At 42.6% G+C, this 24,410-nt stretch overlaps 1 protein-coding gene across 2 annotated transcripts in view; it reads left to right on the top strand.

Moving 5' to 3' along the window:
• Nucleotides 1–10,552, top strand: part of LOC140479055 (uncharacterized) — a 40,941-nt gene extending 30,389 nt beyond the window's left edge. For both annotated transcript variants that reach the window (XM_072572865.1, XM_072572864.1), the window contains exons 4-5: nucleotides 311–462; nucleotides 6,116–10,552. In XM_072572865.1, the coding sequence (XP_072428966.1) occupies nucleotides 311–462; nucleotides 6,116–10,414 (4,451 nt within the window). In that variant the 3' untranslated portion in view covers nucleotides 10,415–10,552. The remainder of the gene's footprint in view (nucleotides 1–310; nucleotides 463–6,115) is intronic.
• The last annotated feature ends 13,858 nt before the right edge of the window (nucleotides 10,553–24,410 follow it).

Genomic DNA, 24,410 nt, shown 5'->3' with positions numbered 1-24,410 from the left:
GTTGCTCTTGAGGGATAGGTCTCATCAGGTGGGACACTGATTCCCAGTGAAACAAGGGAGGCAGCGAATGTTGTGGAGATGGATGCAATGCCAATTTATGGTGATGCAAGTTCAGTTGACTGGATGGCTGGTGTGGACCTGATGCTTCAATGGCTCTTTATCTGACAATACCATAAATTTTTATCTTATGTTTCAAATTCCTCTGTAGCATTGCTGTCTTTTTCACTGCAGCCTTTTTCACTCCTGTAAGCCTACAGAGAAATTAGCAGCTTGGATTTAAACCATTTCCACCATTTTCTGTTTCCTCCAGTTGATGAACAGAAAGTTACCGTGGAGTCCAAAGAAGCAACAAACTTCTTGAGCAAATTGACACGCTCTAAACGACATACAAAACAGTTTCAACAAGATCCAGACTTCTGGAATGCATACCAGCATTTTCTCGATATTGGATTTAATGAAGGAGTAAGTATCAAGTATTTCTGTGAAAGAGAATGTCAAATATTGATTGACCAATCTCTCTGGCACCAAATTCCTCATTGAAATGCACCTGTAAGAATGCTTTGTGTGCAGAGAAAGGCATGGATTAGACCAGGCTGAACTTCAGAGCTCTTACTTGCTCCTCTACTGTTCACTCATCTTCAGCCTACCCAGACATTTACAATATTCCTGTCTTGCCTTTTAGTGCTTTGACCTCTCAGCCAGAGCTGCCAGGTTGTCATTACAACAGTTTAGCCTGGCCGTTTAGTGCAGACACAAATCAGGATGCTTATTATGATTGTCAGCAGTTCTCAGTCATGTCAAGTGAATCAGCCCATTGTCACAGAGTCCTGGGACAGTAAGTCAAGGACAGCCTCCATTATCAGTCTTGGGCACAGTTAGTCAGCCACTTGGGGAGGTCAGGGTCAGAGTCCTCTCCTCGTAATGTAGAGGAGCCAGAGATGTTGGGTCTTACACCACCCACGCTGGTTGTTTCTACTCTACTGCAGCTGTTCTTTTCCAGAATGAGAGAAAAGTAGAGATTGAGCAAGATGAAAGAGACAACACAACTGTTAGTACTGGTGGCACTGGGGGAAAAGTGATGAATTGTCCTGAGGGAGGGAGTAGGTAGCACAGACAGCATGCAGTGTTAATGGTATCGGATATCCGTCTAAGCGAGTGTCAGTAGTGGAATTCTTACGTGCAATACAGAGAGCGGTGCAGCATGAGACTTGGTGGGAAGTGGGTACCAAAACAAAGATAGAGTGAATGTGAGGTAGCAGGGACAGGATGGAGGCTTGCTTACCCTGGCGGATTGAAAACAGTCATTGACTTTCTTCCTATACTGCTGTGCTTTTTCTCCGGAAGACTGAGACTGCACTGACCTAGCTGCACCCTGGGCCCAGACCCCCTGGCCTCCTCTGCCTACTCTGGAGGAAGTGAATGACCTTTCTGTGTATCACCCTGTCCATCAGGACCATCCACAAAGTGAGGTGCCAATATGCCCCTCTCTGCCATGTCTGGGACAAATGTAGTCACCACACAGAGGAGTTCCACCCTGACAGCACTTGTCCTTGTGCAGTACAGGCTTTTAAAGATCATGCCAATGCCGGGGAAGGCAGCCTATTCCAGAATCTTCCAGCAGTAGTGAATTCTTCTGGTTACAGTGAGCAGTGGAATTGGGCTATCATCAGGCAAAACCGTCGCCATTGCGATGTTGTAGATAATTAATGAGGTGGGTTTGGGATGATATGGCAGGAAATCTTACTGGGTGTCATAGAGAGAAACCATCCACAAAACTCATTAAAATTGACACCAAGCCCAAATATGACAGTATTGAGCTCTTTATTTCTTGCTGCACCTATTTAAACATTGAATTCATCCACTTACGTTCCTTCTCCTTTCTTAGTCCTTTCTGTGTCTATTACCCAAGTAGGAACATGAGCCTGTCCCACCATGCAGTGAGATCATGTCAGATCTGTGACCCTAACTCCATATGCCTCCCTTTGGCCCAAATCCATTAATACCTATGCAGAACAAAAATTTATCTATTTTGGATTTACAACTAATAATTGGTTCTGCATCCACTGCAGGAAGAGAGTTGCCTTTGTGTGTGGAAGTACTTCCTAATATCTCCTGAATAGTCTGGCCCTCATTCTCAGACTATGCCCCTTAGTTCTAGAATCCCCAACCAAAGAAAATAGTTGATCTTTCTCTACAGTGTCTTTTTCTGTTAAGATATTGAAGACTTCAAGATCACTCCTTAACCTTCTAAGTTCTAGAGAAAATGGTCCAAATTTGTATAATGTCGCCTCATACCTGGACTTTCAGGGTAAAGTTATCATTCTTGTAAAACTATGTTGTATTCCTTTCAAGACAAATAAATCCTTCTTAAATTTCTTAGGTGAAGGAGATACATTGGTCACTCAAGTCTCAGGTGCCTTATTTCTCTTACTGTATTTTTATCTGCTATCTGCATTTTCAGCAACACTTGGGCATTACTTGAATGGGACAGACACAAATTAAACGATTGGCAGATGCCACAAGGGGGCCTGTGAAAATTCTGGTCCAGTGAATTACCTTAAGCCAAATGACCGTATAGGTCTATTTAAACTAAATGCACATAGTAACTTTAATGGACTTCCCTGACATGTTGTCTTGTCCAATGCAAGCCATACTGACAGTTCATAGGTAACCTTTTGATAGAAAACAAAATTAATCTTTGTATAGAATTTGCCTGTAATTTAACAGAAATGATCTTCAGGTGAACCTGAAGAATAACATATTGAGAAGTATTGCTAACCTCTGTGACAACAAGTAAATCCTTTTGTTTCATCTTATCATATATTTCGATTCCTTTTCTCTCCATATTAGTTTCTAATTGATTCTTGAATGCATTTGATCTGAACTTTCTAATGGTCCTTCTTGGTAATTTATTCTGCAATATTTTTAATCACTCATGGGACATGGGTGTCACTGGCCAGACCAGCATTTGAATGTTGGTTTGCTCGCTGAGCTGCAAGGTTCGTTTTCAGATGTTTCATCACTATACTAGGTGACATCATCTCTGAGCCTCCTGTGAGGCATTGGTGTTATGTTCTGCTTTCTATTTATGTGTTTAGGGTTCCTTGGGTTGGTGATGTCATTTCTTTTTCTTTATCGTAGAGGGTGATAGATGAGGTCCAAATCAGAGTTGATAGAGTTCAATTTGGAATGCCATGCTTCTAAGAATTCTTGTGCATATCGCCATTTGGCTTGTCCTAGAATGGATGTGCTGTCCCACTCGAAGTGATGTCCTTCCTCATCTGCATGTAAGGGTACTAGTGATAGTGGGTCATGTCTTTTTGTGGCTAGTTGATGTTCATGTATCCTGTGGCTAGTGTTCTCTCTGTTTGTCCAATGTAGTGTTTGTTACAGTTCTTGCAAGGTATTTTGTAAATGACATTAGTTTTACTTGTTTCTATATAGGGTCTTTTAAATTAATTAGCTGCTGTTTTAGTGTGTTGGTGGATTTGTGGGCTACTATGATGCCAAAGGGTCTGAGTAGTCTTGCAGACATTTCTGAGATGTAGCGGAGAGTGGCTAGGGTTTTGGGGTGTGTTTTGTCTGCTTGTTTGGGTTTGTTGGCTAAGAAAGCAGCAAACTGTGTTCATTGGGTTTCCATTCTTTTTGAATATGCTGTACAGGTGATTTTCCGCTGCTCTTTGTAGTTCATCTGTGCTGCAGTGTGTGGTGGCTCATTGAAATAATGCTCTAATGCAGCTTCGTTTGTGGATGTTGGGATGATTGCTTCTGTAGTTCAGTATTTAGTCTGTGTGAGTTGTTTTCCTTTAGATGCTGGTTTGAAGTTCCTCATTGACTGTTTGCTCTACTACGACATCTAGGAATGGCAGTTTGTTGTTGTTTCCTCCTCTTTAGTGAATTTTATGCCAGTAAAGTTATTATTAATGGTATTGAAGGTTTCCTCTAATTTGTTTCATTTAGTGATGACAAAGGTGTCATCCACGTAGTGGACCCAGAATTTGGATTGGATGGTTGGCAGAACTGTTTGCTTGAGTCTCTGCATTTCTGTCTCTGATAAGAACCCTGATATCGGAGATCCCATGGGTGTTCCATTGGTTTGTTTGTAGGTTTTGTTGTTGAAAGTCAAGTGGGTGGTAAGGCATAGGTCCACTAGCTTGACAATTTTGTCCTTGCTCATGTAGTTGGTAGTGTTTGGTGTATGTGTCTTTGGATTTTCTAATAGTGTAGACAGTGTTGTCCTTGGCCAGTTTGATGTTGATGGATGTGAACAGGGCTGTTACGTCAAAGGAGACCATTATTTCATCCTCTTTTATACTGGTGACTTTGATGGTGTTCAGGAATTCTGGGTAGAATGGATGGATGGAGTGGTGTGAGTCTCCTACTAAGTGTTTTAGTCTTTGGTTTAGCTCCTTGGCCAATCTGTAAGTTGATGTTCCAGGTAGTGAGACTATGGGTCCAGGGGGGTCCTGGTTTGTGAAGTTTGGGTAATCCATAGAAGCGTGGTGTGTTGGATCCATCTTGTTTCCTTTTTTGGAAGTCTGTCTTGTTTAATTCTCCAGATTTCTGAAGTTTTTGAGTAAGGCTGTGATTCGGTTCTCTAGTTGTGGGGTCAGGTCTGTTGCCACCTGTTGGTAATTGTCAGTACCTGCAAGCAGTGCGTTCGCTTTCTCAATGTAGTCTCTTCGATTTAGAATGACTGTCAAGCATCTTTTCTCTGTAGGTAGGATAATGATGTTTTTATCTTTTTTGAGTCCTTCTGTGCTTTCCTTTCTTGTGTACTGAGTGTGTTTCCTTCTTTAATCTTGCTTAATGTTGGTGTGACTGTCTGTCTGATGGTTTGCTGAGTTTCTTCTGTGAGTTCATTTTCTTTCAGTATTGTTTCTAATGCTGCTAAAAAAAATCTTTCTTGTCCACATTCCAGAAGTTTTAACTTAATCCTCTTACTAAGACTTTTTTTTGGTGTCCATTAAGGATCAGTCAGATAAGGTTCTTAACCATGCTTCTGTGTTGTCTGTGTTGCTATTTTGTATGAGTTTGTTTAGATTTTTTTTCTGCAGGTCTAGATTTTTGTTTCCTGTGTTTGCTGCTGTCTAATGTCTATGTCTCATTGTACTCTGTCTGTCCACTCATGGTCCATTGCATTAGTGAGTAAAGTTTTTTGGCGTGAAATTTCCTGGTTGTATTTATAGAGTCTGTTTTGGGCATCGTTAATCATTTGTCTGAGCTTTCTGCAGCCACTTTGCTCTGCTATTCTTTTGGCTAGTGGGGTGTTAAGGGGAGGCTTGTATTTAACACATTGCTTCACCGGAGGCTCACTGATGACGTCACCTAGTAGGGTGTTGAAATGTTTGAAAACGAACCTACAACTCAGCAAGCAAACTTAAATCCAGAATCTCAACCTGAGCTACAAATCTTCTCAAAATTCGCTAAGACCAGCATTTATTGCCTGACCCTAATTGCCCTTGTGAAAGTGGTGGTAAGCTGTCTTTTTGAACCACTGATGTCCATGTGCTGTAGGTAGACCCAAGATGCTGCTAGGGAGGGATCTTTGAGATGAGAAACATTGGCGTTTTGCTCTTAGTTCTTAGTTTTGAATGACGTCTTCCTAATTATTTCAGGTCTTTTATCTTAGCGAACAATTTGATTGGATTAACTTCATTAATTACTTGTAAAACTTTACAAATTTAATTTGGATCGCCATAAAGCTTCTCCTTTCCAAGCATACCTAGAATGGATAGGAAGGCCCTCTTCAGGTTGAATACTCTAACTGCAACATAGTGGTTCCCCAGTCTCAGCTGGGCTGCCAAATTCAGCCAGATGAAAAGCTTCACAATTGAAAGAGAAGGTGAAGTAGGCAAGTCAATTTTACAAATATTCTCATCTACTTCCAGTTACTGGCTTCAGAGAAATAGAAACACAATTGAAAGTCCAAGTTGAGGAATAATGCATCAGACATTATTAAAAATAAAGTGAAAAATAAGGAAATTATAAATTGCAATTTGTCAGAGAAGAATTAAGAACTATTTTATTGTAGTTTTAAGTTATTAGAAAGGATTAAAATGTACCAAACTTCAGCAGCCTCTATTATTTGTCACTGTAATTGTATTGATTCCAGGTATATGAAATGGACAAAGTTTATCTACACTATCTTCAGGACAAGAGCAGAGATCAGTCCCATCAGGCATATCAAGCATATATGCAGCGTCTGCGAGAAGAGGAATGTGACACAACAAAAGATCCTGATTGTCAGCCAACTCTTCCCCACAAGCAAGCAGCCTATACTCAGAAGCAATGTGACCCATACACAGATCCATATTGTAGAGCAGCAGGGTACTCCTGTGATCCACAGAAAGATCCATATTGTAGAGCAGAGGCATATTCTTGTGATCCACAGAAAGATCCTTATTGTAGAGCAGCAGGGTATTCCTGTGATCCACAGAAAGATCCATATTGTAGAGCAGAGGCATATTCTTGTGATCCACAGAAAGATCCTTATTGTAGAGCAGCAGGGTACTCCTGTGATCCACAGAAAGATCCATATTGTAGAGCAGAGGCATATTCTTGTGATCCACAGAAAGATCCTTATTGTAGAGCAGCAGGGTACTCCTGTGATCCACAGAAAGATCCATATTGTAGAGCAGCAGGGTACTCCTGTGATCCACAGAAAGATCCTTATTGTAGAGCAGAGGCATATTCTTGTGATCCACAGAAAGATCCTTATTGTAGAGCAGCAGGGTACTCCTGTGATCCACAGAAAGATCCTTATTGTAGAGCAGCAGGGTACTCCTGTGATCCACAGAAAGATCCTTATTGTAGAGCAGAAGCATATTCTTGTGATCCGCAGAAAGATCCATATTGTAGAGCAGCAGGGTATTCCTGTGATCCACAGAAAGATCCATATTGTAGAGCAGCAGGGTATTCCTGTGATCCACAGAAAGATCCATATTGTAGAGCAGCAGGGTACTCCTGTGATCCACAGAAAGATCCATATTGTAGAGCAGCAGGGCACTCCTGTGATCCACAGAAGGATCCATATTGTAGAACTGATAAATACCCCTCTGAAACCCAGAAAGATGCATATGGAAGAGCAGAAAGGTACCCCTGTGATCCGCAGAAAGATCCATACTGCAGACCAGAACAGTGTGACCCGTACAAAGACCCCAACTGCAGAGTCAAGGTTCAATCATGTGACCCCTATAAAGATCGCAACTGCAACCCTGATTCATATTATAAGCACATGTCATCAGCATATGCCTGTGATCCCCGTTTTGATTCAAAGTGTAATCAACAACCTTATAGTTATGCCCAATACGCTCAGTTAGTAAACCAGTATTGTAATCCATATGATCCAAACAATCCACACTGTCAAGTACTGGTTGCCTATTTAAAGCAATCATGTGATCCATACTCAGACCCTAACTGCTTTCCAAGAACAAAGAAAGAAGCACATGCTACACACCCTGTCTGTGACACTGCAAAGGATCCATACTGCCACTCCACCTTGGCTGCATATAAAAACCCGCATGACTGTGACCCATATTATGATCATAACTGTCAATTGGCATATCATCCGAAAGATGAGCCTGCACCAGATTCTGAATGTGACCCCAGGTATGACCCTTACTGTAGTTCTGATAGGGCTGTATATGGTGGTAGACATGAATTTAAATGTGATCCCTATCGTGACCCCAACTGTAGACGAAATGTAAAATCCATTGACCAAAATATTCAAGATCGTGACTGTGATCCTGAGTACGATCGTGACTGTCGGAGGCCACAATCCATGTACAAAGGGAAGACAAAGGAAGGTTATGATTGTGATCTCTATTACCACCCAGACTGTTACCCCATTCATGAATCTCAGCCAGATGATAACTGTGACCCTCATGACCCCAACTGTCATAGAAACGAGGAACGTAATCATGTACCTGAAAACTACAGAAACTGTGATCCTGAACATGACCCTTATTGTGACAGAAGAAGAGCAACAAACAATTGTGATCCATACACAGATCCCGAGTGTTATTCCCAATATCGGGCTAGGGAACAGGAGAGAACAGCCTCAGAGGATTGTGACCCATACACAGATCCCGAGTGTTATTCCCGATATCGGGCTAGGGAACAGGAGAGAACAGCCTCAGAGGATTGTGACCCATACACGGATCCCGAGTGTTATTCCCGATATCGGGCTAGGGAACAGGAGAGAACAGCCTCAGAGGATTGTGACCCATACACGGATCCCGAGTGTTATTCCCGATATCGAGCAAGGGAACAGGAGAGAACAGCCTCAGAGAATTGTGATCCATACACGGATCCCGAATGTTATTCCCGATATCGAGCAAGGGAACAGGAGAGAACAGCCTCAGAGAATTGTGATCCATACACGGATCCCGAATGTTATTCCCGATATCGGGCTAGGGAACAGGAGAGAACAGCCTCAGAGAATTGTGATCCATACACAGATCCCGAATGTTATTCCCGATATCGGGCTAGGGAACAGGAGAGAACAGCCTCAGAGAATTGTGATCCATACACAGATCCTGAATGTTATTCCCGATATCGGGCTAGGGAACAGGAGAGAATAGCCTCCGAGAATTGTGACCCATACACAGACCCTGAGTGTTATTCCCGATACCGGGCTAGGGAACAGGAGAGAACAGCCTCAGAGAATTGTGACCCATACACAGATCCCGAGTGTTATTCCCGATATCGGGCTAGGGAACAGGAGAGAACAGCCTCAGAGGATTGTGATCCACACACAGATCCAGAATGTTATTCCCGATACCGGGCTAGGGAACAGGAGACAACAGTCTCAGAGAATTGTGATCCATACACAGATCCCGAATGTTATTCCCGATATCGAGATAGGGAACAAGAAAGAACAGCCTCAGAGGATTGTGATCCACACACAGATCCTGAATGTTATTCCCGATACCAGGCTAGGGAACAGGAGAGAACAGTCTCAGAGAATTGTGATCCATACACTGATCCCGAATGTTATTCCCGATACCAGGCTAGGGAACAGGAGAGAACAGCCTCAGAGAACTGTGATCCATACACAGATCCCGAATGTTATTCCCGATATCGAGATAGGGAACAAGAAAGAACAGCCTCAGAGGATTGTGATCCACACACAGATCCTGAATGTTATTCCCGATACCAGGCTAGGGAACAGGAGAGAACAGTCTCAGAGAATTGTGATCCATACACTGATCCCGAGTGTTATTCCCGATATCAGGCTAGGGAACAGGAGAGAACAGCCTCAGAGAATTGTGATCCACACAATGATCCTGAATGTTATTCCCGATATCGGGCTAGGGAACAGGAGAGAACAGCCTCAGAGAATTGTGATCCATACACAGATCCTGAATGTTATTCCCGATATCGGGCTAGGGAACAGGAGAGAACAGCCTCAGAGAATTGTGATCCACACAATGATCCTGAATGTTATTCCCGATATCAGGATAGGGAACAGGAGAGAACAGCTTCAGAGAATTGTGATCCATACACAGATCCTGAATGTTATTCCCAATATCGAACGAGGGAACAAGAAAGAACAGCCTCAGAGAATTGTGATCCATACACTGATCCCGAGTGTTATTCCCAATATCGAACTAGAGAACAAGAGAGAACAGCCTCAGAGAATTGTGATCCACACACAGATCCTGAATGTTATTATTCCCTATATCGAGCCAGACAGCAAGAAAGAACAGCACCAGAGAACTGTGATTCTAATGTTGACCCTTACTGTGACAGTTCGCAATCTCAGGTTCATGAGGAGGTGCAGAACAGAGGAGCCACAGAAGGTTGTGACCCAAATTATGATTCAAGCTGTCAAAAGCAGATGGAGTTTGAGTGTAACCCCGATAATGACCCTAACTGTGGTAATCAATTCTCCCAGATCTATGAACAAACACATGCAAAAGTGTGTGATCCATATGACCCTTATTGTAGTGGAGTGGCAACAGAATCTCATCAGTCAGAACACAATTGTAACCCTGACTATGATCCAGACTGTCATACTTCTCAACCTCATGATGATGACCAAAAACACAAAGAAGATTGCGACCCATATCATGATTCTAATTGTCGCAATGAAAGTGAAGATTTGTATGAGCCAGATTCTGACTGTGACTTTGAATGCCGTATGCAACGATTTGCTGTTACTGACAGAGATGTGGATTTCCGTGACACTAGCCGTTATGAAATCATCTGTGATCCAGACCTTGAAATACCATGTCCTTATGAAAATGATATTAATGATGTGACAACATCTTATGATCAGTATCATATGTATAACCCTTACAGTGCAGGGTATGAAGAACAATATCAAAGTGATCAGGAGATTCATCACAAATCTGAAATTGAAGATGATTCTGAAGGAACTCCCAAAGTCTATGAAGAAGGTAATTAAATCTGCTCTAGTCTTTTATCCTTGGTTGGGGAAAGGGAATTGTGGGAAATGTATTCCTTTGAATAATAGAAAATTGAAGAGATGTGGATCGAAGATATTGATCTGAGTATATAAATAAACGAACACATTTCCTACGAATTTGTGTCTCTACCCATTGTTTTTAACAGGAATTCTGAATGCAGCAGACTTCAACATGATTGATTCAGTTTTAAACAATGTACTATGGCATCAAATGTCCAAATTATCATTGTGATATATTTACTTTGTACTTACAAGATCTAAATTATGTATTAATACATAGCAAGATTTGAATAGCCTTATTATGAAAATTAAAAAGCATGTTTATTCCATTGATCTTGTTTCATATGAGATATAAATACATTCACTTAGAAAAGTGTAGTTTCATTTTGCACTAATCAAAATACCCATTGACTTCCATTTGTAATATATTCAAAGGCTAATGAATGAATATTATTCCAAATGTAAAGGGTGATTAATTCCTTTACTCCAATCATTGTTGTATCAACATATTTCATATGATAATAATTATGGAAACTATGTTGAACACTTTATGATGTATTGTGCAGATCATTTCCATGCCATATCTTGTTACTTCGGACTTCTTAAGTTCTTCACGTGAGCAAGGCCAACTGAATGTTTCAGGCTGGAAGGTTGGTCTAATGCAGAGAGTTGTTATTGCATGCGATGTCCTGTAAGTATCAGGCTTTTATAAGTGAGTGAATCATTAATAATAAATATGCATGTGCACAAGAAGAAAAGAAAGAAAAAAGGACCAAATTCAAACAATTTTTGGAGAGCCAGCATTGTTGACTGGTTTACTGACCACCTTCCGTGATGTAAATTTACACCATTCTACTGTTTCAGATTAGATTAGATTCCCTACAGCGTGAAACAGGCCCTTCAGTCCAACAAGTCCACACCGACCCTCTGAAGAGTAACCCACCCAGACTCATTTCCCTCTGGCTAATGCAGCTAACACTATGGGCAATTTAGTATGGCCAATTCACCTGACCTGCACATCTTTGAACTGTGGGAGGAAACTGGAGCACTGGGAGGAAGCCCACTCAAACACGGGGCGAATGTGCAAACTCCACACAGACAGTTGCCCAAGGCTGGAATTGAATCTGGGACCCTGGTGCTGTGACTGAGCCACCGTGCCACCCCTTTGAATATCAAAATTCTGAAATATGGTAACAATGTTTATTCAAAAGTTAGCACTGTGAAATATGCTAACAGAAGGGGAGTTTAATCAACAAACTCAGTATAGAGGTTGGAGAAAACCTGGGCTGTAAATTCTATAGATCTAATATGAAGGATAAGTGAAAAAGACTGATACCAAAATGAAATACTGTTTAAGAAAGATTTTTGCCATCATGTAGATTTGTATTTTGAAAAATATTAAAACATATACAAGAATTGTTAGGTTATTAGTACAATACAATCGCTTGCTACTCAGAAATGCTTACCTGAACAAGCCAATACCTAATACATTAAGGGCTCCACTGTACATCCCTTGAACTAAAGCTAGTGATCTCAATAGTGTGAGAGATATTTTCAGTCACCTAAGTCAAAAAAAAGGAGCCAGTGTTCTAATGAGCCAGTGACAACTGCTAGCTGTCAGTATTAGGACCCATGATTGGCCTGATACCTTACTGACTTAGACTTTGGTGTACAGGGCACAGCTTTGATGTCTGTGGATGTAGAAAACATGAAAGCATTGAAAACTGTAAGGAAGATATAGAAATTCAGAAGAAAATAGACAAGTTGGTGGAATTGGTAGATAAGTAGCAAATTAAGTTTAATGCAAAGAAATGTGAGTTGATTCATTTTGGTGGGAAGAACATGGAGATACTACAGGATAAAAGATACATATGTGAAGGATGTACAGGGGTGAGGGACCTAGACATGTTTTTAGAAGTCATTAAGAGTAGCAGGAAATGTTGAAAGAGCAGTTAATAAAGCATACAGTATCCTAGGCTTAAAATAATATAGGCATAAAATGTGAGAGCAAGGAGCTTATGTTGAGCTTGTATGAGATAATTTATCCTTAGCTGGAGTATTGCATCCAGTTTAGAAAGAATGTCACAGCTTTGTAGTGCAGAAAAGATTCATGACAATACCTCCAGTGATGAGGAACTTCAGTTAGAAGGATAAATTGGAAACGTTAGGGCTGTTTTCCTTGGAGAAGTCTAAGGCCTAATAGGGATATTCAAAATCATGAGGGATCTGCACTGAGAAAATTAGAAGGAACTTGGGAGAAGCGAAGTCTGCACGACATAAGGGGCTATAAAGCGAAGTCGAACAGTTTTGCAAGCAACAGTACATCCCTACCCAATGAGCTCAATGCATCCTGTGCTTGCTTTGACCAGAAGGTCACCTTTCCCAACAGCCTCGGATGCAGCTGTACCCATGATCACTGCTGTAGACATTAGACTGGCCTGCTTGACAGTGAATCCACAGAAAGCGACTGGCTTGGATGGGTTCCCCCGGCCATGCACTCAGGTCCTGTGTGGACAAGCTGGCAGGATATACACAGATATCTTTAACCTCTCCTTTATATGGTCTGAATTCGCCACCTGCTTCAAGAAGACCAGCATCATCCAGATGCCAAAGAAAAACCATGCACTGTGCCTCAATGACTACTGTCCAGTGGCTCTGCCCTCCATAATTATGAAGTGCTTCGAGAGATTAGTCATGGCTCACATCAACTCTAGCCTACCAAACTGCCTTGATGCATTGCAATTTGCCTACCACACAAGAGGTCTACAGCAGACACCATCTCCCTGCCCGTGGAACACAGCTCTGGAACACCTGGACAACAAAGACACTTACTTCAGGCTCCTACTTATTGACTGCAGTTCTGCTTTCAACACCATAACTCCAAACAAACTCATGTCTAAACTCTGAGACCATGGTCTCAGCTCCCCCCTCTATGACTGGACCCTTGACTGCCTGACCCATAATCAGTAAGAATAGGCAACAATACTCCTTCCACCATTAACCTCAACACTGGTGCCATGCAAGGCTGCATACTCAATCCCTTATTATATTCCTTATACACTCACAATTGTGTGGCTAAATTCCACATCAACTCCACTTAAAAGTTTGCTGATGATACCACCATTGTAGGTAAGATCTCAAACTACGACGAGACAGAGTACAGGAAAGAGACTGAGTGTTTAGCGGCATGGTGTAAAGGCAACAATCTCTCTATCATTGGCGACAAAATGAAGGAGTTGGCCATTGACTTTAGGAAGCAGAGTGGAGGGCACACCCTGTCTCCATCAATGGTGATGGGGTGGAGATGATCAAAAGCATTATACTATCTTCCACCTTCTTCCGTTGGACAGAAGATATAAAAGTTTTGAATACACGTACAAGTAGATTCAAGAAAAGCTTCTTTCCTGCTTTTATCAAACTTTTAAACAAACCTCTCAAATGTTAATGCTGATTTCTCTGCACCTTCTCTATGGCTGTAACACTGTATTCTGCACTCTGTTGTGCTACCCTGACACATTTTCTATGGTACAATCTGCCTATAGGGCATGCAAAACAACACTTTTCACTGAATCTACCGAAGTTGAAATGTCTGAACATAGACAGCACTGTATCTCGGGACATGTAGCAATAATAAATCACTCAATCTATCTACCTGTTATACTCTCTTCCACCTTCTTCCATTGGGCAAAAGATACAAAAGTTTTTGAAAACATATTTAAACAAGAAGATAAATAGAGAGATGATAAGACCACTTGAGGATAAAGGAGGGAATTTGTGCTTGAATGCAGACAATGTGGGTGAGATCCTAAATGAGTACATTGGTATTCACACAGGAGGAGAAGGATATGGAGAATAGTGAGATTAGTGTGGAGCATGCTAATATGCTAGGGCATTTTGAGATCAAGAAAAAAGTGGTGTTGGGTTTCTTGAAGAGCATTAATTCCCAGGTCTGATGGTATCAACTCTAGGTTATTGAGAAAGGCAAGAAAGGAGATTGCTGGGGCCTCGAACAAGATGTTTGTATCCTTGCTATCCACTGGAGCAGTCCAAGAGGACTGGTGAGTAGCTGATGTTGTTCTGCTATTCAAGAAGGGAAATAGGGATAATTCAGGAAACTATAGACCGGTGAGTTTCAAAAACAGTGGTTGGGAAGCTATTGGAAAGAATTCTTAAGGATAGGATTTACGTGCATTTCGAAAAGCATGGCCTAGTTAGGGACAGTCAGCATGGCTTTGTGCATGGAGGTCATGTCTTATTAAATTGATTGAAATTTTTTGAGAGGGTGACCAAGGTGATCAATGAAGGTAGAGCAGTGGATGTTGTCTACATAGATTTTAGTAAGGCTTTTGACAAGGTCCTTCAAGGTAAGCTCACCCTCACAGTGACTTGGTTGCATGGATTCAGAGTTGGCTTGCCCACTGAAGGTAGAGGGTGGTGTTGGAAGGGCATTTTTCTGGCTGGATGTCCATGACTAGTGGTGTTCCACCGGGATCTGTACTGGGAGCTCTGCTGTTTGTGATATATATAAATGACTTTGGTGAAAACATAGGTGGCTTGGTGAGTAAATTTGCAGATGATATAAAAATCGGTGGAGATGTGGATACTGTGGAAGTTTGTCAAAGGATATGGCGGGATATTGATCAGTTGCAATTATAGGCAGATTTTCATCCAGGTAAGAATGAGGTGCTGCTTTTGGGAGATCAGATGTTAAAGAAAAGTATACAGTTAATGGCAGGACCCTGAACAGCATTGATGTATAAAGAGGGATCTTGAGGTTCAAATGCATAGCTCCCTGAAAGTGGCTGTTCAGGTAGATAGGGTGGTAAAGAAGGCATATTGCCTTTATTGATTGGGGAATTGAGTCCGAGAGTAGGGATGTTATATTGCAGCTTTGTAAGACTTCAGTCAGGCTACACTTAGAGTATTACATTCAGTTCTGGTCACCACATTACAGGAAAGATGTAAAGGCTTTTGAGAGCGTGCAGAAGAGGTTTACCAGGATGCTACCTGAATTAGAGGGTAGAGCTATAAGGAGAGGCTAGAAAAACTTGGGTTGTTTTCTCTGGAGTGTCAGAGGCTGAGTGGAGACTTGATAGAAGTCTTTAAAATTATGAGATGCATAGATAGGGTCAGAATCTTGTTCTCAGAGTTAAAATATTTAATACTAGGGGCCATTTAAGGTGAGAGGGGAAAGTTCAAAGGAGATGTGAGGGGCAAGGTTTTTACACTGGGAATGGTAGGAGTCTGGAATGCACTGCCGGAGTGGTGGCGGAGGCAGATACGATAAGTGCATTTAAGGGACTTTTAGATAAACACATGAGTATGTACGAAATTGAGGGATATGGACTAAGGGCAGGCAGTAGGGATTAATTTAACTTGGCGTCATGTTTGGCAAAACACAGTCAGCTGAAGGTCCCATTTCCGTGCTGTACAATTCTATGTTCTATGTACCAACAGATTCAAGAACAACCTCTTTCCCGCTGTTATCAGACTTTTGAACAGACCTCTCATATATTAGAGTTGATCTTTCTCTGCACCTTCTCTGTAGCTGCAACACTATATTCTGCATTCTGTTCTATTACCCTGATGTACTTAGGTAATGTAAGATATGCCTGGATAGTACACAGAACAGTATTTTTCACAGCATTTCCCTACGTGACAATAATAAATCAAATCAAATCCAAAGAAACTATTCGTTGTAAAGTGATTGAGAATGACAGGTCATAGATTTAAGGTATTTGCCAAAAGGAGGAAAAAGCAACGTGGGATCTTTTTCACACAAAATAGTATTGGTCTGTAATGAACTACCTGAGAGTATGAAGCTACAAAGCTACTTGGATGCTGCCTGAACTGCTGTGCTCTTCCAGCACCACTAATCCAGAATCTGGTTTCCAGCATCTGCAGTCATTGTTTTTACCTGCCTGAGAGTATGGTTTAAATGGGACATTTAAAAGGGAAATAGATAGCGATGTGAAAAAATAAAGCGCACAAGATTAGATTACTTACAGTGTGGAAACAGGCCCTTCGGCCCAACAAGTCCACACCACCCCACTGAAGCGCAACCCACCCATACCCCTACATTTACCCCTTACTTAACACTACGGACAATTTAGCATGGCCAATTCACCTGAACTGCACATCTTTGGACTATGGGAGGAAACCGGAGCACCTGGAGGAAACCCACGCAGACACGGGGAGAACGTGCAAACTCCACACACTCAGTCACTGAGGTGAGAATTGAACCCAGGTCTCTGGCGCTGTGAGGCAGCAGTGCTAACCACTGTGCCACCATACCGCCCACAAGCTTATGGGGTGGTGGAAGATAGGAGAATGTCTTCCTTCTGTGGTTCCATATTCCACTAGTCTGAGTCAGAGTGACCCCTCTGGTGAAATAGGTGACTGATGACCTCGGTTCAAATTCGAATCTGCTGAGAACAAGAGGCTGAGAAAGATTTCAGAAAGGGAGAAAAATGGTCAGGGAACAGGGCAAGGAGGAGGAAGAGAAACAGGAGCTGGAGAATGGAAAACAAAAATGGAATGAGGGAGGGAGAGGAGGCAGGGGGAGACTGAAAGAAAGAACGAGGGACGGGGAAGGGAGGCAGTGAGATGAGGAAAAAAGGAGACGGGGCAAGGGAAGCGGAGAAAGGGGACTTTCCATGAGACTAAGAAATCCTTGATGCGTCTTTGACTGTCCCGCTGAGCCAAAGGTCTTGCCGCCTCCTCGAAGTGAAACAAAGACCGAATGTCGTCTGCGTTGAAGGTACAGCGCAGTGCAGGCTGAGCTGCCAGTCAGAGTGGACCAGCAACGCTGTGAAATCACCAGGCGAACCTGATTCTCCAGCTCACCGGCAAACAGCGCTGGGTGACCCCTGGCAAGGTCACAGCCTGCCGACAGAGGGAGCGCACTACCAGCTCCGTGCAAGTGATTCTGCAGACAGGACACACATACTGGGTTAGTGGTGCTGGAAGAGCACATAGTCCCTTTGCAGTCGCTGAGGCATGACCTACTGGCGGTATAACTCTATTCTGTATTCCAACAACACCAGTCAGAGGTGGTTTAGAGGAGTCATTTTTGCTTTAGAGATGGGTTGAGAAAAATGGCACTACTCCACGATTTGCAGCCAACACTGAGCAAGAAGTCCATAAACATACTTCTCTATGAAATGTGACACCGAACACCTGGGTGTAGCATTGCATCAATGAAGTTTTGAGATGTCGCTGTGTCCGGGGAGGGAAGAGGGACCTGCGTGTCATTTACTTCAATGGAGAAGGTGGTCACATTCACACAGTGAGAATGCTGCAAGAAAGTTGAGCAAAGAACCTAGCAGATCAGCAAGACACATTAGATCAGGCAACGTCAGTGAAGGGTACGGACCAGAGGAACACAGTCTAAATCCACAACTTTTGCTTTTTTCGCTACAGCTCATTGCTTCATTTCACATCGTTTGCTGCCCCCTCCTGCTCGCTGTGGTTCCCAAGGTTTCCTGAAGTCAGTTCGCAAATAGGTTTCCCAGCGACCTGAACTTTGGCTCGAAGAGAATTGCACATTTAGTTTACTCTCACAATTGGTTCGTGTTACTGAAACAAAGCGTTTCTCGTACCGTCACATTCTGTTCTGAATTGAACGGGACATTCCAGGCACACAGGTTGAAATGATTTCGTTTTTGCCTTTGCTTTGTTAGGGGCCTTTTAATGATGGAGGGAAGTACCCGCACCTGTAACTGAGAAATTCAGTTGGGGACAGGATGGTGAGACAGGAACAAGACAGGGCTTGGACTCGGCTGGGTCAATGTTTATGGAAAATATATTCCAAATGTTTTTGTTGTGTTGGGATTTTGAGCAGCAGCTACGTTGAAAATGATATCTTATAAACATTTGCATTGGGGCGTGGGGCATAAGAAGACCAGTGTTTGTTGACTCCTTAATGTGCCTTGGATTGAGTGGATTGCTAAACCATTGGAGAGGACAGTTTGGAGTGCGTCACCTTGTTGTGGGTCTGGAGTCACTTATAGGCCCAACAGATATTGCCATCAGATTTCCTCCCTCAAAATGCATTGGTGAATCAGGTGGGTTTGTTATGTGTGTGCTAATTATTCCATTATCAGTATCACTGAGACTAATTTTCAATTCCACATTTATTCATTGAACTTAAAGACTTCCATCTGTTCCAGTGCGATTTGAATGCATGCCATTGGAACATTGGTTTTTATACATTGTATCCCTAATTTAGAGTTCCATTTAGGTGATGAGTATTCAAAGATTTTTTTTAAAAATCACAGGAGGATGCTGGGAAAGATGCTTAATAATGTTTTCAGTGTATACTTTTTCTGCCTGGAGTTGAAAGTGAAATGTAAAACAGTTATGACTGGGAACATTTCAAGTGAGGAGTCAGAATAACAGCAGGAAGCATCAGCAATATTGAGAATTGTTTTATACCAGTGCAGTCCCTGAGTATATCCAATTAGCCTTGATCTCAGGGTTATCTGAGTTCTGTTTATTTTCTTTCCATTGGGACCTACATGATTCCACTTGGCATCAACAAATAAAACCAAACTATTCTGAACATGATGCGTTCCCGGTCAGCCTTGGGAAATTACCATGTAATGTTTGACTGATGGGCTCTGGGATAGGTTCCCATTTTCTTTCTCTCTATTTGAAGAACAGTGAGGTGAGCTTCGAAATTATCTTTCAATGTACAGTGAGAGTAACATGCTGACGGTTGACTGTAATTACCATATTTTTCTCAATTCCTTTTACTCATTATGGTGGTGATGTTTCAAGATCAAGTTGGTTCTTTGTTAAACTGTAGAACTTTACAGTTTAAAATATTAACTGTGGTTGGTAACTACCTAACAGACATCCAACAAGGTCTAATATCCATTAAAATCTCACTAAGGATTTAGTAAAGCTGAGTGAACAGTATTACTATTTCACTACAGTTGGCAAAGGTATCACTCTCATGTCTGATTCAGACAATGGTGGGATCCAGCACTGCTTCAAAAACTGAGGTGTAATCCAAGCTGCCACTTCAAAGGAGTAGTGCTACACTGCATGCGATGGGAAACCTTTGTTTGCCTTTTCAGGCGAATGTATCATATTTGTTGGTGCTTTTCCAAGGAGAGTAGCAGAGTTATGAGTCATGGAGGTGTACAGCACAGAAACAGACCCTTCAGTCCAACACATCCATGCTTACCAGATATCCTAACCTAATTTCATCCCATTGCCAGCACCTAGCCCATATCCCTTCAGACCCTTCTTATTCACATACCTATCCAGATGCCTTTTAAATGTTGTAAATGTACCAGCCTCCACCACTTCCTCTGGCAGCTCATTCCATATACTCATGAAAAAGTTGCCTCTTAGGCCCCTTTTAAATTTTTCCCCTCTCACCCTAAACGTGTGCCCTTGACTCCTGAACTGTTCCACCCCAGAGAAAAGACCTTGACAATTGCTCCTGATATTTTCTGTAATGACTATAACAAGATTCCCTGGGTGGACTAAGGCTGTTAAGCTGGTCCAATCAGGGAGCCCAGGCTGACAGATAAGAACAAGAGTGTACTGTGGCGCTGTGGAGTCTGTGGGCCATGTATACATTGGGTGTTTGTGCTTGCACTCCCTTTTTGATTTCCTCAAAAACCTCTTTCTCTGTTTTTGGTTGCACTTCAGTCCCATGCTCCTGATCTTTGGGCACCCGGTACAGAAGGGGGAGGGCAGGTCTGAAGACCTTCTTGTGGGTCTGTTCCTGGGCCTGGCCATAAACCGGTCCAGGCAGCGGGCCGTGGAGGGGGTCGTTAGGGTCGACTGCCTGCCCCTCTTCCATGGTTACGTTAGAGCCCGGGTGTCCTTGGAGAAGGAGCACGTGATGTCCACCAACACCCTGGAGTTGTTCAGGGAGAGGTGGGCACCACAGGGAGTGGAGTGCATTATTTCCCCCTCCAACTCTATTTTGATTTAACCCCTGCCCTCCCCTTCACTGTTTGATAACACAGCATTGCCTTTTGATGTAAAGGGCACTGCTTGTCACTGGCCACTCGAGTGTTTCTTTTCTTTCTGGTGATGGAAACTGAATAAAAATTCACGCACCTTGTGTCTTTCACTGTGTCTCACACCTGCACACACACAACATGGGTGTGGGGGAATAAATAAGCACTACTGCCGTTAGGTGGTAGTGTGGGGTAAAAGAAAAAAAATAAAAATAAACAGGTGGGACAGGTGGTTCTGTAAAAAAAGGTGTGTAATTGAATAAAGATTCTTGCACCTTGTGTCTTTCATCGTGTCTCATACCTGCACGCACATAACATGGGTGCTGGGGATAATAAGCATTACCACAGTTAGGGGGGAGTCTGGGGGTAAAAGAAAGAATAGAAGTGTAATTGAATAAAGATTCGTATGCCTTGAGTCTTTCACTGTGTCTCACACCTGCACACACAAAGAAAACAAAAAAGAACAGGACTGTTCGGGTGCTGAAGAAAAATAAGCACTATCACAGGCGGTAGTGTGGGGGTGAGCAGAAGAAATAAAACAGGGGTGTCAGGGTATCTGTTCACTCTGAGAACTGAAAAAATAAACAGGATGTGAAGGGCACTGCCTGTCACTGGCCACTTGGGTATTTCCTTTCTTCCTGGTGGTAGAAATTGAATAAAGATTTGTGCACCTCGTGTCTTTCACTGTGTCTCACACCTGCACGCACACAACATGGTGCAGGGATTAAATAAGCACTACTGCAGTTAGGCAGTAATGGGGGGGGTACAAAAAAAGAGAAACAACTGAACAGGTGTGTTATTACTACCGCATTTAGGCAGTAGTTTGGGGTTAATAAAAGAGAGAAAAAAATTAAAAATTAGAAAAGAGAAAAAAAACAGGGGCATCAGCTTTTCTGGGAAAAAACAGGAGTGTTGCCTGGACGGAATTTCACATTGGCCCCAAGGTCCCGTACTTCCCCCGTGAACCCATGCCCTACAACCTGAGCTGCTCCGGAATTTTAGTTTTACCCCTTTTAGTGACATAAAATGGTGGGCTATGTATCGACTGCTGTTGCACACCGTCCATCTCTTCCCCCTCATCCACTGCCCAGATACACCTTGGGGTGCTCATTTGCCATCTCCGGGGGAAGGGCATGTCTGAAGACCTCCTCGTGGGTCTGCTCCTGGGCCTGGCCAAACTGGCCATAAACAGGTCCAGGCAGCCGGCCTTGGAGGGGGTCGTTAGGGCCGACTGCCTGCCCATCTTCCGCAGTTACGTTAGAGCCCGGGTGTCTCTGAAGAAGGAGCACGTGGTGTCCACCAACACCCTGGAGTTGTTCAGGGAGAGGTGGGCACCACAGGGAGTGGAGTGCATTATTTCCCCCTCCAACTCTACTTTGATTTAATCCCTGCCCTCCCCCTCACTGTTTGTTCACACAGCATTGTCCTTTGATGTGAAGGGCACTGCTTATCACTGGCCACTTGGGTATTTCATTTCTTCCTGGTGGTGGAAATTGAGTAAAGATTTGTGCACCTTGTGTCCTTCACTGCGTCTCACACCTGCACACACACAACATGGGCGCTGAGAAAAAATAAGCACTACCGCAGTTAGGCGGTAATGTGGAGTAATAAGAAAAAGGAGAAAAAAAAGGAGAATTACACATTCCATGGCACTCCAAGTGCTGGCTCTGAGGGAGCTGGATCAATGTGAGTGAAGGACTCTGCTCTTTTTTTCTGTAAAAGACAAAAAGAGAGAAAAAGATTGTAAAAAAAACAGGAGTGTTAGCACTACTGCAGTTAGTTGGTAGTGTGGGGGTAAATCAAAGAGAAAAAAAGAGGAAAAAAACAGGAGCATCAGTGTTTCTGGAAAAAAAACAAGAGTGTTGCTCAGACGGAATTTCACATTGGCCCCAAGGTCCCATACTTCCTGCGGGATCCTCTGCCCCATGACCTAAAGTGCCTGCTGGACCATGGGTGTGGGCACTGGCACTCCCTTTTTGATTTTCTCAAAAACTTTCTCCTCTGTTTATCATTGCACTTCAGTCCCACGCTCCTGATCTTTGGGTACCTGGTGCGGAGGGGGAGGGTAGCTCAGAGGACCTCCTCGAAGGTCTGCTCCTGGGCCTGGCCAAACTGGTCATAAACAGGTCCAGGCAGCGGGCTGTGGAGGGGTTCATTAAGGCCGATTGCCTGCCCCTCTTCCATGATTATATCAGAGCCTGGTTGTCCCTGGAGAAGGAGCACGTGGTGTCTACCATCACCCTTGAGCTGTTCAGGGAGAGGTGGGCACCACAGGGAGTGGAGTGCATTATTTCCCCCTCCAATTCTATTTTGATTTAATCCCTGCCCTCCCCCTCACTGTTTGATCACACAACATTGCCCTTTGATGTGAAGGGCACTGCATGTCACTGGCCATTCGGGTGTTTCATTTCTTCCTGGTGGTGGAATAAAAGTAAAGATTTACATACTTGTTGTTCTTCACTGCGTCCTACACCTGCACACACGTAACATGGGTGCTGGGGAAAAAATAAGCACTGTCACAATTAGGTGATAGTGTGGGGGAAAAAAAGCGAAAAAAATGTTAAGGAAGAACAGGAGTGTCTGAGATTTTCTGTCAGTCTGAGACCTGGCTCTGAGGGAGTTGGGTTGTTGTTAAGGACTCATTATGTGTAAATAAAGGGTGACTTGGTGACAGCATACTGGCCTCTGTGGAGTTTTTCATTTTCAAAATCATTATCCCTCACACAACATCATATAAGTGGTAATTTAACACATTACTGTTGGTGTTATCTTGCTGATAACATGTTGATTACTTTATTTTCAACATTAGAACAGAGTATACAGGTCAAAGCTATTTGATTAGCTTTAAAGCTCTTTAGATCATCCTGGGATTGGGAGAAATGCTTTATAAATACAACCTCTTTCACTTCCTTTTCATAAATCTTTGTAATGGATTTATGTTTACCTTTTTCCAATTTGAGAGTCAATTCCTTGATTTCACCTACAGAAGTCTTCCTGGGCTTTGTAGGTCTTATAGCTGTGAAGATGCTAATGGGTTTAATTGAATTGGCTTTAAGGCGATGCCCAGAAATGATTAAGTCTCCTCAGTTTCTTTTCTGCCTTCCATTGCAATGTTAGTAAAAATGGGAAACTGGGTCAGGGTATCATTTTCTGTAAGCAACAACTTAAATTGTGGACTTCTCCAGGAAAGAAGACAAATCTACACGAGAGCTATACTGCAGCTTTCTTGATATCTTACCCCAACCTTTAAAAAACAGAAAATGTACTTTCCTGCAAGTGTTCCGTTGCAGCGGTAGAATGGTGAGAGAGCTCTGACATTTCTTCATCAGGAGTTAGAATGCCTAGGGATAGGCAGCCTAAAGGTTAACCTCATCACTGTCTGTTGGAGAGTAAAGCATTTGAACTTCAAGCATCCCTAATTATGAATCAGTCTTTCCTGGTATTGTTTGCTTTCTCTGAGTTGGTGTTCTGGAAGGACAGATACAAGGTCTGGTTGCTGTAAATAAGCTGTAAGTGTGTTAACTGATGGCATATTTCACTTATCCTGAGATCATTTATTGCTTTGTTGCTTTACAAATGCTTAGAAACCTCCAGTTTCCCCTGCATAAGATCAGAGAAATCTACAGGAAATGATTTTTACAGGATGTAATTTTTGTTCAGTACTTTCTACTAAAATTTGATTAACATCTCTTAGAAAGTATATAATCAAAAATGTGACGATTATGTTAATATCAGCCTACTATCTTCCAGTCCATGAGTCCTTTGCTGAATGCAACTTGACTTGTTCTCTGTTGATTGTTTATTATATTGGAAATATAATGATTTCAGCTTTCATCTCCACTGCTTCCTTAACATGGCGAAAGTGAGGACTGCAGATGCTGGAGATCAAAGTCAAGATTAGAGTGGTGCTGGAAAAGCACAGCAGGTCAGGCAGCATCCAAGAAGCAGGAAAATCAATGTTTCATGCAGGAGCCCTTCATCAGGAATGAGGC

This window comes from Chiloscyllium punctatum, chromosome 6 (genome assembly GCF_047496795.1).
Source record: "Chiloscyllium punctatum isolate Juve2018m chromosome 6, sChiPun1.3, whole genome shotgun sequence".
NCBI lineage: Eukaryota > Metazoa > Chordata > Chondrichthyes > Orectolobiformes > Hemiscylliidae > Chiloscyllium > Chiloscyllium punctatum.
This window is presented reverse-complemented; position numbering and strand designations above follow the sequence as displayed.